The sequence below is a fragment of the Gordionus sp. m RMFG-2023 genome, chromosome 4, assembly GCF_954871325.1.
Source record: "Gordionus sp. m RMFG-2023 chromosome 4, tfGorSpeb1-WG-v2, whole genome shotgun sequence".
In the NCBI taxonomy this organism is placed as follows: domain Eukaryota; kingdom Metazoa; phylum Nematomorpha; class Gordioida; order Chordodea; family Parachordodidae; genus Gordionus; species Gordionus sp. m RMFG-2023.
The window spans coordinates 19488496-19509619 of NC_088778.1; the positions used below are offsets into that span (position 1 = coordinate 19488496).

General features: G+C 28.5%; 1 protein-coding gene across 12 annotated transcripts in view; it reads right to left on the reverse strand.

The window, feature by feature from the left end:
• The window catches only part of LOC135927852 (serine/threonine-protein kinase STK11-like), a 63710-nt gene that overhangs the window by 32611 nt on the left and 9975 nt on the right, over positions 1–21124 (reverse strand). For all 12 annotated transcript variants that reach the window (XR_010572196.1, XM_065464061.1, XM_065464066.1 and 9 more), the window contains 2 exons: positions 19838–19974; positions 3911–4038 (listed from right to left, as the gene is read on the reverse strand). Coding sequence is in view for 11 of the 12 variants with exons in the window: in XM_065464061.1 (XP_065320133.1) it covers positions 3911–4038; positions 19838–19974 (265 nt within the window). In the remaining variant the exon portion in view is untranslated. The remainder of the gene's footprint in view (positions 1–3910; positions 4039–19837; positions 19975–21124) is intronic.

Sequence of the window (21124 nt, forward strand, 5' to 3'; positions counted from 1 at the left end):
TATAATATTTAATTTTTTAAGTAACGAGTAACCCGTTACTTTTTTGAATAGTCAGTAACACGCGTTCCTTTTTCAAAAAGATAACGAGTAACGATAACGTGTTTCATTTTTCTGACATAATGAGTAACGGTAAAGCGTTTCTTTTTTGTAGTAACGTTAACAGCACTATAAATAGATAAAAGCGTATAAAACAAAAGTGATGGGCCAACATTATAGTATTTATTCATTGAGTCGGTTAAATGAAAATATTTATGGGATATTGTTACACGTAATTATAGAGATATAAAACAAAAATGAACATTTTTCAATTAACATTAGTCGCAAATTGGGTCAATCGAATATTTAATAAGCGGTCGGTTTTGAGTTCGGCAATAAAAATATTTTTTGGAATAATACTTAACACATAGATATACGAGTATAAAAAAATGTCCATGAAATGCCATCATTGCAGTATTAAGTCATTGGGTCGGTTACGTTATGTGTTAAATTTTAATATTTTTTATAAAACAAAAATGAACATTTTTCATTTGATGTTATTAGCAAATTTGTTGATCGAATATTTAATAAGCGGTCTGTATTGAGTTAGGCAATCGATCAAATCACATTATTTTTGGATAATTTAATATGTATAGATATAAGCTTATAAAATAAAAATGAAGATTTTTCCATGGATAACGCCAGCATTGCAGTATTTAGTCATTGGTTCGGCTACGAGTCGGTTATCAGTCATATCACAATATTTAAAAAAAAATTTTGGGATAATGTTTTACATGTAATTATAGCGACATATAACAAAAATGAACATTTTTCAATGGATATTACCAGTAATGCATTATTTAGTTAGTCATCGGTTTTGAGTCTGCAATCAGTCAAATAACAATATTTAAAAAATATTTTTTATGATAATGTTTTAAACGTAAATATAAGCTTTAAAAACAAAAATGAAGCGATTTCGATCATTAATGCCAGCAGGCTATATTTTTCGAGAATCATCTAAAACAGGGATTTAATTTAATTTACTAAATATTTAATTCTCTTTATTTATATTAAAAAACAGCATGATATATAAATGTCAGAGTTGTTAAACTCTATTTTTAATAATAGCGCGCTACCGCTATCGCTACCTATCAAAAAAAGTAGAGCGCAAAATAGTAGCTTTGGCTACTTTTTATTTAAAAATAAATTTGTTTTATTTTTTGCTTATAATGTAATTGCATATATATAAAAATCAGCATTTATAAATATTTAAATATAGTAGTTGATTATAAAAAAATTTATGTAAATAGACAATAATTTATATAATAAAAATAACTATTTATGGTAATATTCATTTTTTTTCATTTTAATAATAAAATCATTTCCATACTATCCCCAAGTCTAGAGCGATGATCAGAAAGTATAAGTTTCGCCTTACTAAATAATCTCAACACTAACACTTGAGAGCAAGGCAGTTTAATATAAAGGTCTGCATTGGGCGGGTCGGGCCCATCCAATGTTTTAAAAAAAATTTAACCCGCCCGCCCAGCCCGCCCATAGTTTTCAAAAAAATATATACACGCCCACCCCGCCCATAGTCTAAAATTTTTTACCCGCACGCCCATTATTTATAAAAAAATTTTAACCCAAGCACGCTTATAAAATTTAATAATGGTCATTCTTTCATTTTTTTAAGCATCTAATAAAAATATTTCAGCATTACACCTCTACAAAAAGTTTATAATTTAGGAAATTAATATAAGTATAAAAATAATCAATGTAAATTATGGACAATTTATTTGATCAAATTGAATATTTATGAAAAAAATATAAATGTAAAATTAATATTATATGTAATTATAATGCAAAAATAATAATGAATCGACATTTCGGGATTCAAATACGTTCTTCTTTGTTCTAAAAATCTTCCAGCAATGCTAAATCCGCGTTCGGAAGAAGCACTAGAAAAGTTTTATTACATTCCCATAAAAGGAAATTTTTAATAGACAAAAATGTTTATTTATTCTAAGAAAAAAGTTTAATTGTTGTGTTTATTATATAATATAGTTAGGTAAATGTTCTTCACTTAAGAATGGTACAATAAAAAAAAGAAATATTGTTATAGATCATTTAAACAATTATTTTTTTAGTTTGTTTTTGAACAAAAATTTTAAATTTCCTTAACCCACTCGCCCATTGTTTAAATTTCTTAACCCGCCCGCCCATAGTTTCAATTTTTTTTAACCCGCCCGCCCCCCTGCCCCTTCTCGAAAAATTTTTTTACCAGCCATCCGCCCGCCCACTCAGATGGACGGGCAGGCCGAAACCCCGCCCAATGCAGACCTCTAGTTTAATATAAGATAAATTATCAAAAATACTCATTTGTATTTTTAGATTTAAAAAACACGTCTAGGGGATTTTCTATTATATTAGTATCCTTTATTTCCAAAAAATTATCAATGGAAGTCGTTTTTATGGTTCTTAGGGCATCTTTGTTTGTTATCTCAATTATTGGTGTCTGACGACAAAAAATTGTTGTACCAGGGATAGAGTTTTAATCATCATGGTAGGTGATAGATTATCAATCAATGACGTTGGCTGAACTGTATCAATTATAAAATCGATAGAACTTTATCAGCCAGTTTCTGAGAAATATTGGCATGTTTAATATTAATAATTAATTTAGCTTGAATTGAATTGTTCTTCTTGAATGTAGTCCCCCCTATATCAAAATTATTAAGGTGTTTTTCTATATCTTTAAAACTGTCGGTATGAACATTCTTACAAAATAAAAATATTATTAGAATTTAAAAATGACCTTTAAGTTTTTTGGGGATTAAACTAGATTTACTTCAACATATTTTCTTATAGTTTGAACAAATAAATTTGTAGCACTTTTTGTTTTTACATTTTAAAAATATTTTCAAATTTTTGAAATGGAAAATTTGTACTATTGTTATCAAAAACATTTTCTCCTAGGGTGCCTTCATTTCATTAATATCATAAATGTCTGACTCACTTACATAGAATTGGATATCCATTTGAGATGAAATTTTAAATAATTTACACCAGATGATTTAGGTTTATAAAACAAATTGAAAATATAAATTACAAATATAAATTTCAAAATTAAATATTAAATTATAAAAATTATAATTAATTAATTATATTTAAATTTTAATGGTCATAGTTACATCCATTATATTTTAAAAAGTAGCTAAGTAGCGCCAAAAAAAAATAAATAATTGAAAAATAGCCCGCTATTAGCTATAGCTACCAAAAAATATAGCGAGCTACTTTAACAACTCTGAATAAATCTATATTCAAATTATATTTAAAAAAAATTAAAATGACTAAAAAAGAATAAATAAATTTTTAAAAAACATGGGGCATGGGCAAAAAAATGGCTCGAATTGAAATCCGAGTAATCTAAAATGGTAGCCTCGAAATAAAGCGATTTGAGTTGTTTATAACATTTTAAAAGAGGATCCATGACCATTAATTTGAGAATTTTTTTTTTACCTAACACTTTAAAAAAATGGTAGTATAAGTAGGGTACCTCTGGACCAAAAAACTATTAAAGGTGTATTACTAATTTTTGATCTATCAGTTGTAATAATCGGATCAATGTTTAGTTAGAGGAAAATTGGGAGATACAAGTGAAATCCCAATAAGGTGTTTTCCTCTATCAAGGATTGTTTGTGAGCCCATCAGGTCTTTTCCCATCAGATAGGGGTAATTGGACAGGTTCCAGAAGGTTGGGGTAGTTGGAAAACCCTAATTTATTAGAGATTATAAGCTTAATAGCTTTATGTCGACTGAATCATGGTTAAATTTATTTTTCCTAAAACCTTTTTTGTTTAAAATCTGTATTATTTTCTTTAATCATTTTAATTGGCCTAAATATAATTATTTAAACAATCTTATATTTTACCTATTAAGAGATTTTGAAGATCAACATCAATTCCGTGTGGTATTATAAAATTTCCTTTGGCTATATTTTCAAACAATTTGTATATATTTTCACCTTTGAATGGATACAATCCCGTCGTCAAGTTAAACCTAAATATTAAATTTTGAAAAGTAATCATATACTATATATTTAAAAGATTATAATTTAGTTTCGGGGCCACAAGCCATACTAACATTTATTTATGATCAAAAATTACTGGAAATTTACCCAAATAGAAATATATCTTTAATTCTACTAACAATACCAATAACCCGGGAAGTACTGAAAGAAGATTTTCAATGTTAAAACTGATAAAAAACCATTTAAGGACAAACATGACAGTTGATTACCTGGGCTTTCATTATCAATTGAATCTGCAATGGAGTATGCTTTAAATTTAGAAGAAATGGTCCACGACTTTATCAAAAAAATATTAGGTAATCAACATATAAATATAGCACAATGTAGGTTATTTTTATGTTATATTTACATATTACATTTTAATAAAATATGAATATTTTTTTATAGTTTGTAAGAGGCGACAAATAAATTCTTGCCCAATGGTTGTAAAGAGCCCAGGAACAACAACGCCGTTAACTATTTGCTTTGGATGCTTAAACACCTACCTATGAAAAATAAGATTCAATTTTGAACCCAATTTTTCGAATATTAGCTAGTACCCTATTTTTAAAAAAATTAGCATCAATTTAAAAAATGAATTTATTAAGATTTTAGAAATTCAAATTATAATGTTAATATGTTAAATGACTTTCCCATGGCGTCATAGATCATTATATAAAGATTATTATTTAATATTTACTTGTTGTAAATGAATATAGGAACTGGCAAAACCCTATTGTGATAAACATGCCAAAAAGGAAAAGGCATATTGCAAAAATGATGTTAAGAAGTAATTAAAGCTGACTCAAAAAAGAGTAATATTACTGATAAAATTTTTCATAAAAAAAAATAAGTGAAAAGAGTGAATATCTATCACGTGTCTTACACAGGGTTGCCGTCAAAATTTTCAAATTGCGGGAGAAATTTGGTATTTTCGGGGGAAATATGAAAATTGCGTTAGAAATAAAAAATTTGCTAAAAAATCTCGGCCTTTAGCGGCCGGGATTTTGAATTGACTTAATTATCAGCCTATTATTTTTTATAATTAGTTTATATAAATACAAATTCGGTAACTATTTTTCAAAATAGAATAACATCTTGATTTATTAAAATATATTAATTTATAAAAAATAACCAACGATCCTTTTTAAATATAAAAGAATGTAAACAAGATAAAATTTTATAAAAAAAACAAACGATTTTAATTTTACAATGTAAAAAATATATTTTATACGAATGTCCCGCAAACATCCGCAATTGGAAATCTATCTTGTGTGCGTGTATAACATTATAGGGATAGGCGCTTAATTATCACGTATCGCGTTTAAATACATAATAAGGTAATATTGTACTCATTTCAATGATAATTATTTTATTTATTATTGTTCATTCACATTATTATAATTGGTGCAGGAGTGTATCTACATCCATTGCAAAACAAAAATACTCTCCAAAATAAGAAATAATACAGATGTAACTACAGTTGCGGCAATTGTAATCACTTATCTTGTAGTACAAACAGAACTACTTATCATTACAATGTGGGTAGAATCTTTCTCCATAATATTCAACGACTCCAAGATAAATGAAAACTTTACTTGTAGTACAAAAATGAGCAAGGATATCATCAAAGTTTTAGAACCTGAATTCAGGAGGAATTCTTGACGATTTGAAAGATGGGCATACATATGCAAATCTAACAGATCGCTATTTCAACAAAATTAAGGACGTTTCAAGAAAACTATTAAATTTTTTCTCCTCAAATAGTAAAAAATCCAAAGACATAGCTAACCATATAATGGAAAATATAGCAGATTCGGGATTATCAATAAATTGCATGTGAGCTTTCTGATCTGATAATGCCTTAGGTGAATTTGGTAAAAACAGAGTGTATTTACAGAATTGAGTCAGCACAATGTTGGTTGCGATATGTTCCTAATAGCCGCCATCGATAGAATTTTAAAATTTTATAAACCTTTAAAAAAATATCTCTTAAATAAAAATTATAAAAGCTGTCCTAACATTTTGAAATTTTTTTTCAATAATGAATGGCAGGGATATATTTAGGTATGATTTCACATGTAGGAAATCTACTACATGCTGTTAATGTGCACTTGCAATCATAAGAATCTTAACAAAGATTCACAAAATTATGCTGCAGATGTGTTCATTTTTACTAAAAATTGACAATAAATTTTATGGCGCCATTGCTAAAACTATATTGAAATGTTCAAATATTTTAAAAATACCGATATACATTGATGTCTTGTTTGAGGATATTGTAAGGCTCTCTATTTTTGATTTACAATGAAAATATGTTTATTTTATGCGAATGTATAAATAAGATTTTATAAAATATTAAAAAAATATGGAAAATTAAATAGTTATATATAATGTTAATTATATTTTATTTGAGATTTAAATAATGGAACTAAACGTTTACCGTCGTTATTGAGATATTTATAAAATTCCTGGGATGACATATTATAAATATTTTTAACCATTAGCTCGGCTTCTAATGTTGTTAAAGCAATCCGATTTCTCTCCTTTTTCCAGGCAGTCCTCATCAGGCTAAAAATGCGCTCGGATGAGGCATTAGAATGAGGTAAGGAGAAGACATAATTGCATATTTTTTCCAAGCATGGGGATTTATTGTTATTACGAAAAATTTTTATTCATTTCTCCTCTGCTTTTAGACCATCTAACTTTAAGTATTATCGCGAATCATTAAAAATAGAGAAAATTACATTCTCCTCCAACAAGACATCAATGTTTTTCGATATTTTTAATATATTTATTAAATTACATAAACCATCAATTGACGGTTTCTGTTCCAAGGTCATATACCTTTGTAAATAGTTATTAAAATCATATTTTGATTGTAAATATTCTAAAATTGTCTTAATAAAAATATCTGCTTCATTTAAAAATGTATATTAATTAGAGTATTATTTGAAAATTTTAATATAATATTTTTAGCAATAGCGCCATAAAATTTATTATCAATTTTTAACTGTAGAGATGAACAGAGCTGTAGCATGATTTTGTGAATCTTTATTAATAAAGTTCTGATTGCAACTGAATATTAACTGCATGAAGTAGATTTCCTACATGTGAAACTAACCCCAAATATGCTTCTGCCCTTTCATACTTGAAAAAATTTTTCAAAATTTTAGGACAGCTTTTAAAATCTATATTTAAAAAGTATTTTTTTAAGGGTTTGTAAAATTTTAAAATTCTATCGATGGCAGGTATTAATGATAACCACCTGATAGGTACATATCGCAACAACTCACACCATTCCAAGTCAGACCACTCCACCAACTCTTTTAATTCATTAAAACATTTCATCATAATTATTTTAACATCCACAGATACTACATTAATTGCTTCTTGCAAGAAATGTAGTAAATGGCATATACAGCCAATTGGTATTAATTCATTATTGTGCTGCCTCAATTCGGTAAATACACTTTGGTTTTTGCCAAAATTTACAGAGGCATTATAAGCGCAGAAAGCTGACATGCAATTCATTGATAACCCTAAATCAGCTATATTTACATTATGTGGTTAGCTACATCGTTGGATTTTTCACTATCCGAGGAAAAAAAATTTAACAGTTTTATTGAAATGTTCTTATCCTTGTTGAAATAGCGAAGGATCAAGGGAAATGTTTTAATATTTCCCTTATTAGATGCATCTGTTAGAATTGCATAAGGATGCCCATCTTTCAAATCGTCTAGAATTGACCTCTAGGATTCAGGTACTAAAACACTTGTGATAGCTTTGCTTATTTATGTTCTACCACAAGTAAGGTTTTCACTTATATTAGAGTCGTTAAATATCAAGATTCGACCCATATTGTGATGATATAGCTCTGTGAATGTTGAACTACATGATAGGTGTATACGATTTCAGCAACTGTAGTCGCATCTGTGTTATTTATTATTTTTGGAGAATATTTTTGTATTGCAATCGATGTTGATATACTCTCCTGTACTGATTTATATGAATGAAATGATGTTGATTCATTATTGGATAAAAATAAAACAGGATAAGAAATTTACAAACTAGACCTGTTTTTCGAATAAATATTTAAAATTTATTTTTAAAATATAAAAATAATCAATTACTGTCACTCAAAATTATTATTTATATATTAAAAACGTTAAAATACTAAAAAAAATGCGGGAGAAATTAAAAAATTGTAGTAAATTTTTGCGGGAGATTTTCAATTGCTATAGTTTTGAGGGAGAGAGATGTCTGCGTGTAAACTAAAAAATTGCGGGAGTCTCCCGCTAATGGGGGGATGGCAACCCTGGTCATACAAGTTATTTAATTAGGTATAAAAGAATTTCCTTTTAGAGATGCTAACGAAAAATAGATAGCATCAATAAATAAAAATTTGTAATATTTCAAGATAAGGAGTAATTTTTTTATATAACTATGTTCCCCCTTCGAATGGCCATTATTAGTTCTTAACACGAATCAATTATACAAGAAACGGTGGTTCTCCAGTTTAGTAAAGGATAAACTGGGTTATTCCATGTCTATCAACCAAAAAAAAGAGGATTTTGGACGAACAACTCTAAAATTAACGAAACTTGACATGATAGTTATCAAGTTGTATATTTTAGTAAAATCAAACTTTCAGAGCGCTACCACTCACATCAAAAGATATATGTCTTCAAAGTCACCCAATGCGTGATTTCATTAAATTTATTTTTTTTAAATACTTAAGATAGAGTAATTACGTTAATTAATATCATTTGTATAATAAATATTACAATTACGAAAAAAAAATTATAATAACAAAAGGACAATATTGAGGCATAATAAACAAATAAAAGCGAAAGCCGCAGAAATTATTCAAAACCTCCTTCATCTAATCATCAGGAGAGATCGAATTACTAAAACAAACATAATTAGCCTTAAAAATGGCTATTGCGATCCTCTGCCTTAAGTAAAAACCTTCGCGAGGCTCCCCAGAATTTTTTCTGATTAGGCGGCCAACGTCTTTAAAAAAGTTTTTAGCCAAATCACCATATGTAGTTAAGGTGGAGCAAATGATGGGTATGAATACATTTTATAGCCCTATTCTACATAGGAAAATATCAAAAAAAATTAAGAAATTTCAAGTGTTTCCTTATTTCCGGTGAAAATAAAATATTAACATTGTTGAGAAGAGATTTTTTTTGGAAGTTGATATTCGATAGAAATGTTTATTACCTTTATATTTACTGTTTAATCAAAAATTTCGATAGACATTTTTTTTTTATAAATAAATCGCAGTGGTGGTCTAGTGGGTTATGATGTATGCTTGCAGGTTCAATAGGAACCGTAAAAATTTTCAGGTTTTTCTTCGATGACTGATGTGTAAAGACATATGGGTCATCGACAGGCTTGGACAGCCGGGTGCTAAGGATATTTGTCCAATAAACAAATAAAGGATACAAACGTAATATGAATATGAAAGCTAGGGCGTTCCCTTCAAGCGACGCGCAAGGTGTAGACCTCCATCCTGTGGAAAAGTAAAATAAAGGTCAAAGCAAAGAAAACAAAGTTAGCAAATTTGAATATTGGTACACTTAAAGGTAAGACGAGAGAATTGGGATCAATGTTGAACAAGAAAAAAGTTGATATAGTGTGCATACAAGAGACGAAATGGAAAGGTGAGAAGACTCTAATGATTGGAATGAGTATAAATTGTACTATAATGGAATTGTTAGTAAGGAACGGTGTCGGCATCATCCTGAGTCAAGATCTAACCTCCTCAGTGGTAGAAGTTAACAGGATCTCTGATAGACTAATGTAAATAAAACTGCATTGATCAATCAATACTACACATTCTTTCAGTATGTGCTCCTCAAATGGGTTGCAAAGAAGAAGAGAAAGATGACTTTAGAGCTATCCTTGATGAATCTGTAATGGAAATTCCAAAGGATGACCTAGTCATAATAAGTGGAGATTTAAATGCGCATGTGGGAAAAGCAAGAGACAGCTACAAAAGGTATCATGGTGGTTTTGGATATGGAGAAAGAAATGATCAAGGAGAGCGTGTACTGAAATTTGCGCAAGCCTTCGACCTTGACTTAACCAACACCCACTATAAGAAAAAGGACAGTCATTTATAACATATGAAAGTGGTACAAGGAAAACCCAGATAGATTACATACTTATCTCTCGCAGAAGATTAAAAGATGTAATAGACTGCAAAGTCATCCCAGGAGAAGATATCGCCGCACAACACAAGCTACTAGTCATGGATTTACTCATCTCAAATAAATCCACTCTAAACAAGATAAAACTGGAACCATGCATCAAATGGGGCAAATTAAAAACAATGACAGATGCCTTGGCAATCAATGCAAACATTGAAACAATAGATTCCTCACAAGTCAGTGAAAAAATGTGGACAGACCTTTCATCCAGATTAATAGACACTGCCAAATCGACACTAGGCTTGACAAGGGGAGGCAACAAATCATACAAAGAACTAATGAAGAGGTACAAACCACTATACAGGATAAAAAACCCTATATAAAATATGGTACAAATCCAAAAACCCAGATGATAAGACAAAATACAAAAAATCCAAGAGAATAGCTATAAAGGCGGTGGCTAGGGCCAAAGCAATGGTATAAGATGACATGTACGAAGAACAACATACTAAGAGGGGCAAAATAAAATATACAGATTAGCCAAACAGCGGGAAAAGAATTCTAGGGATATAAACGGAGCCCGAAAGTAATCAAAAAAAAGATGGGAAATTGATAATAAAGGAAAAAAATAATAATGAATAGATGGAAAGAATATTTTCATGAGCTTCTCAACTTTGATCTTCACATACTAGATCTAGACACTCCCCATGTCAAAACCTTATACAACCAATAACAGAACAAGAAATAATCACATGCTTCAAGCATATGAAAACAACAAAGCTAGGGGGATCCTGATGATATTTTAATAGAAAGCCTTAAAACATTAGGAGATGATGTTACATCTCCGCACAAATCTGTACAATAAAATACTGGGAACAAAGAGATTCCTCAAAAATGGAAGCAGAGCTATCTAGTTCCTATCTTCAAAAATAAAGGGGATCCACACAGACAATTGTCAAAATTACAGGGGCATAAAACTAATGTCACATAGAGAACTGCACGGGCTGTCCGTAGCCCGGGCTCGGGTCGGGTTCGGACATTAAAAAAAAATTTCTCGGGCTCGGGTCGGGTTGTAAAAGCTGTCCGACCCCCGACCCGAAAATAAATAATAATATTAATATCTTAAATAGTCAGTATAATTTATAATATTAATTATAAAATCATATTATTTAATATTTATCACATTTTAGGATTAAAATGTCAATCATATTAACATGTCATGTCATTATTAATTATTATTTTATAAACCTAACAACCGGATACCAAACTATTTTATCACTAAATTGTGTGTTTCCCGTGAATTACAAGATAAGACATATTTTATGTACTAAAGATAAGTTTTATTCATTATTTATTATTTATCCAGCCTATACATTGTCTTTTTTAACATTTGTTTTAAAAAATTTCCATATAAAATTTAAGATTGGGATTTGATTCAGGGGAACTTATTTCTATAATTTAAATTTCACTACCATAAATGTTAATCATCCTAGAAATTAAAAAATATTATATAAAATTGGTAATGATATTCTAAGTTACATTTATATATAAAATATAATCTTTACTTATTTCGTTTTGGTATTATTATTTTTTTATTTATCTACCTTAATATGAGTTGTAAATTTTCCAGCTAATTTTGGTTGTCAATATTTTAAAATATAGCAAAAAAAAATTAGGAAATTAATACAAGATTCTCAAAGAAAATAAGATGTATACTGTGAGATGTAAAATTTAAAACATGAATATTAAAAAGAATCTGTATCTGTATCTTTTGTCAAGAAAATGAAAAAGATACAAGATTCTTTTCAGAATTAAGGATCTTAGATACAGATATTAGTATCTTATTAAAAATGTCAAAATATACTGAGTACAAGATATAAAGGGATCTTGTATCATGTATCTTAGATACAAGAATTCGCAGTACTGCCCAACTCTGTTTATTTCAATCTAATTGATTAAAGTCATTTTAAATATTTTTTTTAGATTTTAGACACAGCCATATTAAAAAAATTATCTCAATGGATGCAAAATTAAAAAGAATTGGTGAAAAGATTAAGACAAAAGAGTATGAAGTAAGGGAGAATCTTAATGGAAAATCCGATGTATGGAAGAAATTTTCATTTATATATGATGAAAATTAAGAAAAGCTTAATTATGTCATTTGTATTATATGAAATTTATTTATGTATATAATTCAATAACAGGTTAGATATCATAAAATATGATCTTATTAAATTATTTTAGGCACAAATCAACTTAAAAGACATAAATGTGTATATACAAATACAAGTACAACAGCAGAGAGTAAAAAGACACAATTAACAATTGATAGTCTTTTTGGTACTGATCCGAAAAAACTCAAAAGTTGTACAAAATTGAAAAAAGAGTGCACAAAGGTGCTTACTATGTTTTGTGGACATGATTTGAGATCATTTGATACAATTCATGGGGAAGGCTTTGTTGATTGTTGCCAATATTTTGCCAAAAGTATCTTAGCTCTTAAATTCCTGGCTATCCCTGCTTTGTCGGCTAGCAGTGAAAGGGCGTTTTCAGCTGCTGGTAGGGCCTTTGAGGAGAGAAGGACTCGTTTAAAGCCAGATAAACTGGACGCCTCTTTATTTATATATCATAATTATTCACTTTGTGATAATTTTGATAATGATATTGATGAGGTCAATATAATATAATATGTTCATTATATTTTTTATATATTTATTAACTTTTATATCATATCTATATTCGCATAAATGATGCTTATTGTATTATATAATCGTTATAATTTTTAAATTCGCTTGTATATTAATCGTTTTATATTTTTTACAAATTTAATAAAATGCAACTTAATATATATCTTGAATAGATTATGGCCGTCAAATAAACTTTTATTTAAGGTGGCTGAACTGAATAAATACACATAATTTTTTTTTGGTTATTATAATATTAAAACTTAAATTGCAAAATTTTATTCCGGTCAGGCTCGGGTTGGACTAAAAAATGTGTGCTCGGGTTCGGGTCGTGCTCGGACAAAAAAATTTTTTAAATTCCTTGGGTCGGGCTCGGGTTGCGAAAAAATTATTTTGCAGTTCTCTAATGTCACACTCTTAAACTTTACGAAAAAATCATAGAAAAAAGGTTAAGAGACATAATCGAAATAGGAGAGACTCAGTTTGGTTTTATGCCTGGAAGATCAACAACTGATGCAATCCACGCAATTAGGCCAATGAGTGAAAAATACAGGGAAAAGAACAAAAAGCTACACATGGTCTTTCTCGATCTAGAAAAGGCCCTTGATAGAATCCCAAGAAAACTTATCTGGTGGGCGCTATGCCACAAAAAAGTTCCAGAAAAATCTATAAGAATACAGGATATGTATATGGGTCATACAACAATGGTCCGTAGCACAAATGATAGTTCAGCATGCTTCACAATAGCCGAGGGAGTTCATCAAGGGTTGGCTCTCAGCTCACTTCTCTTCATAACAGTAATAAATGTATTATCACAGTCTATACAGCAAACAGTCCCGTGGGATATGATATTTGCAGATGATATTGTGATACTTGCCGAATCCAAGGATGAAATTGAAAAAAGATTGATGAGTTGGATAAATATCCTAGAAAAGCATGGACTAAAAGTAAACAGAGAAAAGGCGGACTATATGGTGATAGGAGGAGATGAAACAGAGAGCATTGATATAAATGAATGGCAGATGTTCGGCAATTGAAGGCTGCAAATATTTGGGCTCCACTATACAAACAAACGGCACAATAGAGAAAGAGATAAAGAAATTAATCAAGGGTGGTTAAAGTGGGTATCTTTATCTGGAGTGCTCTTTGACAAAAGAATCCCACACAAATGAAGGGACAGTTCCATAGTACAACCAACTATTCTATATAGTTCGGAAACATGGCCAACCAAAGAATCAGACGAGAGAAGTCTACAAACTATGGAGATGAGAATGTTGAAGATGATTGCTGGGCAAGAAAGGATAAGGTGCGAAGTAAAAGAATACTAGGAGGTTTAAAGGTAATGCCTATTAAGACTAAGAATGGTGAACAGACTTAGGTGGTATGGGCACACATTGAGGCCTATTAACTATATAGGAAATAAAGTTGAGAGTTTGGAAGTGATGGGCAAAAAAGAGGAAGGCCAAAGCTTCAATTAGAGCCAATATGAAGAAGTATAAATTAGATAAGAGATAGCACGAATAACACATAGTGGAGAGAGATATTGAAGGAGCTTACCACCAGAGAAGGTGAAAGCCTAAAAGAAAAAAAATTTTTTAAAATAAAAAAATATGAAATAGCATATTTAAAAATCATAATAATATAATATATTTAATAAAAATAGGTATTGTATTTGTATTAAAATGAAAAAATCTATATTATAATCAATATGTCCCTGGGGCGATATGAAAGCAAGTAGCCCATACAGATATGATTTTTATTAAGATGCTATATTGTAAAATAAAAATATTTAAAATTTTATATACAATATTTTCATCGTATTTCATTTTGCTTATTAATAGAATTTCCTGTGGCCATAATTTGTAGATATTGTGGATCTACTAACCCTATTATTTGATTCCACTTGTGAGGTAAAAGGATGTAAAAATGAAATATATATCTCCTCAATACTAACCACCAAAAATCGTCATAAACACATGTTTAGAAAAGTGACCAGTCCAGCCCGTGGTTCTAAATGACCGATCACGTGTATTTATGACTATTTTTGGTGGTTAACCAAAGTAACAAAAATGAATGAAATTACCGAGTCCCATGGACCATCACCATCCTTCTTTTACCCACAATTAGTGTTGTTAAACGGTAGATTTGAGCCGATTTTTAAAAACGGCTAACTCAATATTTTATCCAGAAAAATATTACTCAAGCCTGAAGATTTTGCTCATAGATGGCACAAAGGTCTAGACATCTATTAGCGAAATCTGGAGCCTTAAGCAATATTTCTTTGGCTAAAATATTGAGTTAGCCGTTTTAAAAAATCGGCTCAAAATGAGCCGTTTAACAACACTACCCACAATTGAGGAAAAGAGATTTTATTATCATCAAAATAAAATTTTATTTAATAAAAATTAATTTTATATAAAAAAACAGTTAAATAAATTTTTTAAATTAGATAAAAATGTTTCCCCTCTTTTTTATTTTTTAATTTACTACCATGTTTACTAATTGCTATTACTTTGCTAGTATTGTATAGTTTAATGATTATTTATTATTATTAAAAAAAATTATTAAAGAAAATAAAAAGAACTTAATATATGCAACTCTTAGATGGATTAAAAAATTATTTTCTTAATTATAGAAATGAATAAGAGATTTATATATATTTTTAGAAACGTTCCGAGACCGTTTTAAAATAAATGTTCTGGTTCCGTTCCATGTAAAATAATTTTTTAAATATAGCGCTATCTATATTATATCTTTTTATTTATAAAAGTAATAATATTAAAATTAAAAATTAATATCTAAAATTTTGATAGTTAAATATGAAGGCAATAAACATTCCTAACGAATATAAACACACCAAAAAATTCCCTTCTTAACAATGTTATTTTTTTTATCTATACTGGATATAAGAAAACACTTGGAATTTTTTTTTGTTTGATATTTTAAAATGTAGAATCTTAAGGGCTATAAATTTTAACTCTATATTAAGTATTTTTTTAAAAAAAATAAAATGAAATCACGCATTGGGCGATTTTCGAATTTGAAGACGTATATCTTTGGATCTGGTTGAGCTAGCGCAATAAAATTTTGATTTTATTAAAAATTACAATATAAATAACCAACTTGGCAAGATGCTATTTAACAAGTAAAATAGTAAACACTCTCGTGGATATCTAAACTCGGGGCACTGTGTCGCCCAAGGCTAGCATGGAGCTAGTGTCATGAGAGGATTCTTCTGGTTTGAAGGAACAGTAAAATCAATGGCATGTTATATTTGCTATGCTCATAAGCTGAATCGTTCTTGTATCAAAATGTTTATCATTGTCCCGAAAATTTTTAAGGATTTCAGAATTTATTTCCTTATATAAAAAAAATATTAAAACTGTGTCTTTGGTTTATTTTAAATGTTGGCACTGTTTTTTTTCTTTTTATTTTCGTTTTGTTTTTTTTTTCGTTTATTATTTAGGTTGTTTAGTCGAAACTATATAGCTGGCTGTTTGGAAACAAGTCGAACAAGGACACACCCTCAAGGCTAAGAACATTTTACTGAATTTCACCTTTTTCTTAAAATCTAAGACAATTTTCTGAGAATTTCATATATTTTTCTGAGCGGATTATTTTTAAATCTGGATGTTTCAGTTTTATATCTGAGCAATTAAATCTTTTATCTGGGCATTAAGAAATAATTCTAAGCATTATTATATTTTCTGAGCTTAAGTAACTATTTTGAATTTTAAATATTTTTTTGAGCACATCAGTTTTAATTCTGAGTGATTAAATAGGAGCCTGCATCCCATAAAAGCAATATTTCCACATATACGATTGCGTATCTTAAATATTTTTATAGCTGCAATAAAATGTGATGTGTAATCAGAGACCTTCATGGACAGGACCCGGTCCATGGACCGATTTATTTTCCTGCAGGCTTAGGTCGGACTTGGGTTATTGAATATTTTTTTTAATGGTGGGTCTAAAATTTTTCGTTTAAATTTAGCATATATTAAGGATATTTAATAAAACATATAAGAAATCATTATAATTTCATCAGAATTATTTATCACACTACACTATTCTACACAACTTAGAATGTTAATTTTATTTTTATTGCTTGTTTTTTTAATCGCAAATTTAGTATCTTACATATACTTGACAATACTATAAAATTTAAAGTGTAGAGGTAATAAATATTGTTATATTTTGAGACAGAGGTGCACTGGGAGGCTAAAGGCCCATGAGACATTTTTAAACTTCTAAATCGGTTTTGAACACTTGAAAAGAAAGGAATTGGCTAAGTTAAGCCTAAGATTAAATTTCCTCCAAAGTTGGCTTATTTCCTCATTAATGGTGAATATTTGTGCAAATAATCAAGAAGCCCAGTTAATTTGACCCAAAAATTTTCTTTCTACTGACATCATTAAAAAGGCTTCTAAATAATCCTGCTTAATATTTATTCGAAGTTTATTATTAATTTGTGAAAGTTGGTTCGTAACTCACTTGAAAAAAATAAAGTGAGAAGATATTCGTATCGTATACTTTATATAATTTGGTATATATGAATATTATAACGACATATAACCTCTCATATAGACATATCAAATATTGCTTGCATTTTGTATTACATTTGGTTAAAGATTATCCGCCATTGCAACTTTCTTTCATAGAATTGAATAAATTTTTCATTTTCACTTTCAAGTTCTGATGTGTAATCATTATGATAAATCAAATCGTCTGTACACTTCTTCAAGCCAATAATTAGATTGTTATAAATTCTAGAAAATAAAATTGTACATATCGCAGCTTATCACTATCTACCTTAAGATTCATTTCAAAGCCTCTTTAGTTATACTTTCCCTGTTAATTTCATCAAAACTCATAGGATGGAAATTGTGGGGTTTTACGAAGGTTTTATAAAAAAAAATATAATTTTATTTTAACAAAATGAAAAGATAATATCTTAACAATGCTCGAAAATAAATTAACGATAATATCTATCAATTTACATATCATAGTAAATTATGTCATAAAACAAAAATATAATTTGTTTATAAGCATCAGTTATAAGATGTTGATTTTTCGAAAATCTTTCTGTAAAATATGTAATTATCTGATCAATGATATCATGAAATACTTCAATTCTGTATCATCAAATCGGCAAATTTTTATTGAAAGATAATGCCATATTTGTAGCTTTCATTGTATTGAGAGGAATATAGAATTTTCAACCATTTTCCAGGCAGTTAAAATATCTAAAAATTTGGGCTTGTTAGCTACTAAAAATATCTATATATATTTTTTCTTTATATTTAATGATCTATATTAGATAAAATGTAGATGTTATGTTTTGGAAAGATCAATAATAATAAATATATCTTAATTAAAAAGATTAATGGATAAATAATGCAATAGAGTTCCTATTCTCCCTTCTCTAGCACATGAAAATCCTTAAGGTTCACTTAAGTTGGGGGAAAAGGTAGTGTTTGTAGTGGTCCGGTCGCAAATGACTATTGAGTTCGACGGTCTGATTCGACAGAAGACTAATTAAAAATTATAAAAGTTTACTGCTTTTTAGTTAATGTACATGTTCATGAACACATAAACATGATTGTTTAATGCCTAACACTTTATAATATCTCATTCATCGTTTACTCATTTTATTCTTCCGTTTCATTCATTCGTCAAGTAATTTAATTTATTAGAAATGGAAATTGAAATCATAGAAGATGATAATACTATTGAATTACCACCCTCAGCCAAAGAAAAACTATTGATTTAGAAAATAGTATTAGTAGTGCAAATGAAAAAAATCGATCAAATTAATTTGAAAATAAGTTAAAGAATTATATAAACTTTATGAAAGGATAATTCTGGGAAAACATGTAAAATATGTCTCCAGATTAATTTCAATCACAAGTAAAATATGCATATATATCAAATTGAGAGCTCAAATTTTAAATAAATGAATAAAAACTTCATCAAATAAACCTACTTATAGTTATGATTAGGGCTGGAAACAATAAAAACCCAAGATTAATGAAATATTGTATTAGTATTGGATGGGTAAAAAATGGAATCATTTTTGATTTTTTAGAGGATAATTAGAATATTTATTTAAATCAGTTTTATTTTATAACCAAATATCTATCCCATTCAAAAACAAAAACCAATTATATATGCTAATCAAATTGATTTAAATTATATTCAATAAATTTATATTGGTTTAATCTTTTTGTATAAATAATATAATAAAAATGATTTGATGATATACTTAAAATATTGGTAATTTAAAACATTTCGTTTTTAATAATTTTTTTCTCTTAAATTTTTTTATATAAAGATATAGGATTAATAAATACATATGCAAATTTTCAAGTTGGCCCGAGTTCAGGTTTGGGAAATGATAACCAATTATATTGAATAATTAGGTCAGACCCAAGAAACAGGATGGAGGAAAAATTTGTTTTATTTAAAGGATGAGCGAGAGAAATAGGATGAGGTTAGACTAACTAAACGATCAAGAGATGGAGAAGTTGCAAAGATCGAAGCACCTTCGTAATCAACCCTAAAAAAAAGACGAAATAGACTATCTTCCTTAAATTGGGGAAAATGTAATAAATATTGAAATGATAAATTAATATAAATTATAGTTAACTATTTATATCTACGCAATTTGAATAAAAACATAATTTAAAAGATAAATAAACTCGGAGTTTATTAGTTATTATATAATATTTATATTTTTTTAAATACAACTATTGTTATTTGATTAGAGATGTACATATACCGACACACTCATGGTATTGACTATCTCTTTTTGAAAACGCAGGAGATGGAACCCCTTCTAAAAAACATAAATCCATGTTAGGTTTTTTATAAATAAGTAGTAAAGACTAAAGAGTAAACTTTAGTCATCCATTGATATTCAGTATAAATATAAATATGATTACAGAGTAACTCCACAACACCAAACGTCAATTTTAAATCCTTTAAATGAATCTTGTCCATTGGCAACCTCTGGAGGTTGAAACGCAGGGGAGCCTTGACTAGTATAACATGTGTCGTCAAGTGAAAATGTAGAAATTTGCTTTATATTTTGTAAAATATAAATATAAAAATTTGGCTTTTATCTTAAAAAATTAGAATTTTATAAAAAATATAAATTATTCCACTTAATATAATTCACTTTAAAAATATTCTCCTTTGGTGGACCTTTGGTCACTTTTCTCAGTCTTTGGCTACTAATTTTACAGATATTAGTTAACATAATATTATACATTTCCTTCTAAGAATGTTAATTATAGTAATTATTTAAAAAAATTAGTAGCTAATTCTTATTATTTAAAAAAATATTTATTTTATTCATTTTGGGAGAATGGAGATAGGAAACCCCAAACTAAAATCGGAAAATTGGCCTCACCTCAAGCCTGTCAAAAATCGACCACAACCCAACACAGCCCAAAGACCAAATGATTTGAAATATATAATTTTATAAATAGTAATTAATATTTTAAAGAGTGAGTAGGGGATATAAAATAATATTCATATTTTATTTCTGTATAATTTTTCAAAAATAAAAATGAAATGTAAACCAAGAATGCAAGCCGTTATCTATGAAGGTTCCGGTTAGGTTACTGTTCGAAGGCGAAAAAAATGATACGCTTCAGTTACGATTAATGTTTCGGCTGGGTTACAGTTTTAGAATTGTAAAGGTATTGTATTGTCCGGTTTTATATGTATATTTATTTCAAATTCGTTTTGAATACAAATAGAACTCAAAACGTGAATAATTCATAAAAAAAAGTTCTTTCAGGTAAAACGAACAACTTAGCTCACTTAGGGTCCTTGGTCACCAAAAACCATCTCGTACAAGGGTGTGACAAATTACAATCAGTACCGATTCGGCCTACTCCCCTTTAATTATTTTAAATTTAGTGAACAAAAAGTTAGAGTAACTAAAAAATAGCCAAAATTTAAGCCTCCTAACCAGGGTTGCCAGATATTCCGCTTTAAGCGTAATTTTCCGATTTTTTAATTTAGTTTACGTCAAAATACGCCATCTATTGATTTAAGTTTTCTTCCAATTTTTTATGCTTTCTCCCGATTTTTTTTATAATTTTTTTAAAATAGCTATCATTTTTTAAGGCATCTTGTTATTGTTTTTTTTTTCATATTTAGAGAAAGGAAAAAACAAATATAAATTATAATTTAAAGATAAGTTTAACATCCAAAAAAAT